This window comes from Coturnix japonica, chromosome 10 (assembly GCF_001577835.2).
Source record: "Coturnix japonica isolate 7356 chromosome 10, Coturnix japonica 2.1, whole genome shotgun sequence".
NCBI lineage: Eukaryota > Metazoa > Chordata > Aves > Galliformes > Phasianidae > Coturnix > Coturnix japonica.
In genome coordinates, this window is record NC_029525.1 from 8923519 (window position 1) to 8927083 (window position 3565).

Here is a 3565-nt window from a genome sequence, read left to right on the forward strand (position 1 = left end):
TTCAAAACATAAAATAAAACAAAATAAAATGTAAGATTAGTTGTACACTAGCAAGCTCTTTGAAGAGAGGGAGGTATACTAGAAGGATGCTTGGGGTGGTCTTAAAGAGCCTTCATTGCATACCATTGTGTTTCCGATTAACACTACTTTCAGTATTACGCTAATGCAATATTATTCGTTTAAAACCTAGGTAAGGTGCATGCTCAATATCTGGGGTGTGATGCTTTTTATTCGACTTTCCTGGATTGTAGGTCAAGCAGGAATTGGTACGTATCTTATTTAATACCATTTTCAACAGTGAAAGGGATAAAGAGGATAAATTATACACGACTGTGATTAATATATAATCTGAGATGTGCATTTGCATGTTGAAATAAATAATGTTTTCAAATGCTTGCCAGAGTAAAATATGTTAATCCTCCAAACTATTGGAATTTTCCAGACTACCAGCCAAATTACTGCTTAGAGGCATAGATCTGTTAACTGTGCATATGATCATCACATTTGAATATTTCTGAGCTTTAGTGAAATTTGTATTTAGATCCTGTAGCAGATGTAAACTTTAGGACTCAAGCCAACTTCTAATACGTGTGTACAGAATTAACCTGTAAGAGTTCACACTTCGCTTATCTGTGAATCCCAAACCTTGTCATCTGCATATTAAAAACAACACTTCTTCACACTTCTCTGCAAAGATGAAAACAGAATTGGAAGGGGGTCTCATCTCATCAGGGTTCTATTTTTAACTATAGAGGAGCACTAGATACTAGTGTACTTTGAAAGGCTTATTAAATCTTTGTTACCACTTTTGTTAACAAAGTACACTTCACAGCCCGCTGTATCTTTGCTGTACTTTAAGTAACCCAATTCCCATATCCCACGCCTGGGAGACTAGGCCCCAGGGGGTCCATTCAATATGTTGAGCATTCAATGCAAAAGTGCTCAAAACACAGCAAGAACCTCCCGCAATTAGAAGCGGCCCAGGAAGGTATCAGTAACTCTTGTGTGGCACAACTTCCTTTTCGTAGCTGCTGTTGCGAGGAAACACAAACCGAACCAAGACAGCAGTGTCACTGTGTAACAATCTTAAAATTAAAACACTGAAATATCATAAATAGCAGCAATCCAAATGGCTGATGGGCAAGTATTTCAGTTCGCATTCTCACAGAACGGGAATACTAAGTAGACAAGAGCTGGAGGCCAAACTCTGGCTTCTGGGCACCAGCATCTTGGACAAAACTCAGTGCTATATTCAGACTGAATGCGACCACCATTGACTGCTTTGTTATTGGCTGAACTAAACACTGAACAGAAACAGCTCCAGAATTTTGCCTCGCTGAGGTGTAACTTCCAGCAAAACACATTAACTTTACAGAAGTTTTGTTTGAGGAAGACTGAGCTTTAAAAAAACAGATGCAAGTGAAATACTCATTAAAGAAAAATAAAAAATAAAAAATCCAGCCACAAGGAGGAAAAAAAGCCAACACAATAAAAGTTCCAGAACTAAGCAGAAGAACTTTACCTACTTTTGCAGTGCTCCATGCATGGCTCTAGCACTAGCAAGCACCCCTGACAAAGGGGTGCTTGCTGGCTTTATGATGCATATCAAATGAGAGCATGCAGCCCAGGGCATTCATAACTATATGCCTTGCCATGAAAATTCTGCATCTTAATACTGCCAATACTTTGCTCTGGGGTTTCATGCAAAATTAGTTTTTAAGGGCAGTTTAGTAACTTATTGAGATCATCAAGAAGTATTACTTTGTTTTGAGGTGTGAGAATAGCCATAGGCAAGAGTAATTCATTTTAGACCAACTTACTTAACAGCCATACGCCTAGGTTTCAATCCAAACTTTAATCAGATTTTAGTGTTAATTTGCACTAACATCAGTAGCAGATTTCTGCTTCCATGTTCAATTCTACCATTTTAATTCATTGATAAGCAGATGCTCTTTTCTTATGGTTTATTGCCCTGCTATTGCTTTTTAAAAATGCATATCTTATTTAAGGAGGTTAGTCCTGCTTCTGAAAATGAGACATCACATACTATTTGGATAACCTCTCAGTATGTTTTCTGAATGTCTTGCAAACAATGAGTTTAAATCTGTAGCCAAGACTTAAACAGAACAGTGATAGAAGCTCATCATCATGGTAACCCGGGGATTTCACATAGTGTTACTACTAACATGAAAATTAAATGTCAACCAACCATCCAGGCACCATTTATATTCCCATCATTATGGGCCAAGGAGAGAAAACCCATTATTTCCATATCCTGGTAGTCTGTCTTGGGTAAAAGCTCTAAGAAAGGAAAAACCAGGGTCCTAAGTCCTGTCTGGTTCTGATAAGAATCAAGTCTCACGACCAGCCTGGTATTTTCATGTAACATCTGGGTACTCTCCAGTCTGTGTTTGTACCTATACATAGAATGGTTAACCAAAGACACCAAGTTTATGTTAAGTGAAAATCTGCCCCCAAATATTACAGTTACGTAATGTGTAATGTATTACAATAATGTTTTGGTTGTGTCACTTGAATTTTCTTCTTCTTAACTGTAAATATTTATTTTTTTAATTAATGTTAAGGTCTTCCCAAGCAGATACTATTCATCAGATTAGCAAAGTATCTGCCTCAAATTAACATACACATTTACAACATGACCTGTGAATTCTAATAAAAAAATCCAGAAAAACAGTCCTCAAGATGAACGTGTTCTTGCCAAATAATCTTGGCACAATTTTAAGAATACTGTGTCTGTCTTAAATGTTCCATTTAAGATTTAACAGCTGATTAATAGTCATATTCAGCTACTTCTTGAGCTAAAAATGGACACAGTTCAACAATATCCTTTGAAGCATGTGGTGGTAACTGACCAAAAGAAATGCTCATTTCGATTATAATTATTATTTTTTTAATGTGGACTACATACAAAATAAGTGTATGACTTGTTTTAAAATGATTCAGAAATCAGTAGGGTAGAAGTGATTTATTAGAGGCTCAAAACACTTTATATATCCTATGTTGTGCTATAAAACACTTATAGCTCTGTTTTATGTTGTTTTATAGGATTGCGATAACAAGTCTGTAATTTAAGCAGCAAAGAACATTCATTCACAGGCCGGATGCTCATAACGATACAGTGTGAATAGAAGTTAGGAATCTGATCTAGAAACCAGGAGGTAGAAATACAGCAGATAAATCAGTGTATTTGTAGTTCTAGCTGAATGTCAGTTGAAGGATCCAAATTTCAATCTGGAGGAGCCCTAGTCAATAAACTTTGCTATAGGCAATATATTATCTTCAGTTCTGCACTGAAGACCTCTATACTTTACAAAAACAGGAGAGCTACTGCATAAGGGTTTGTGAGTTCAGATAAAAGTAAGAACCAATCCAATGTTTTCCACAAAATGATAACTGTTTCAATTTTTTTTTTTTCTTCTCTCATAGCTAGAAATGGGAATATAAGCTATAAACTTAAGAGAAAGTATCTTATTTCTTCATCAGACTTGAAAGAATAAAGTACTCTACACATATAGAGCCAAACTTTTCTCCATAGTTCCAGAAA

The 3565-nt window shown here is 36.1% G+C and overlaps 1 protein-coding gene across 4 annotated transcripts in view; it reads left to right on the forward strand.

The window, feature by feature from the left end:
* SLC12A1 (solute carrier family 12 member 1) overlaps positions 1-3565 on the forward strand; it is a 49219-nt gene that overhangs the window by 10518 nt on the left and 35136 nt on the right. For all 4 annotated transcript variants that reach the window (XM_015872942.2, XM_015872944.2, XM_015872943.2 and 1 more), the window contains one exon: positions 191-266. In XM_015872942.2, coding sequence (XP_015728428.1) covers positions 191-266 — 76 coding nt within the window. The remainder of the gene's footprint in view (positions 1-190; positions 267-3565) is intronic.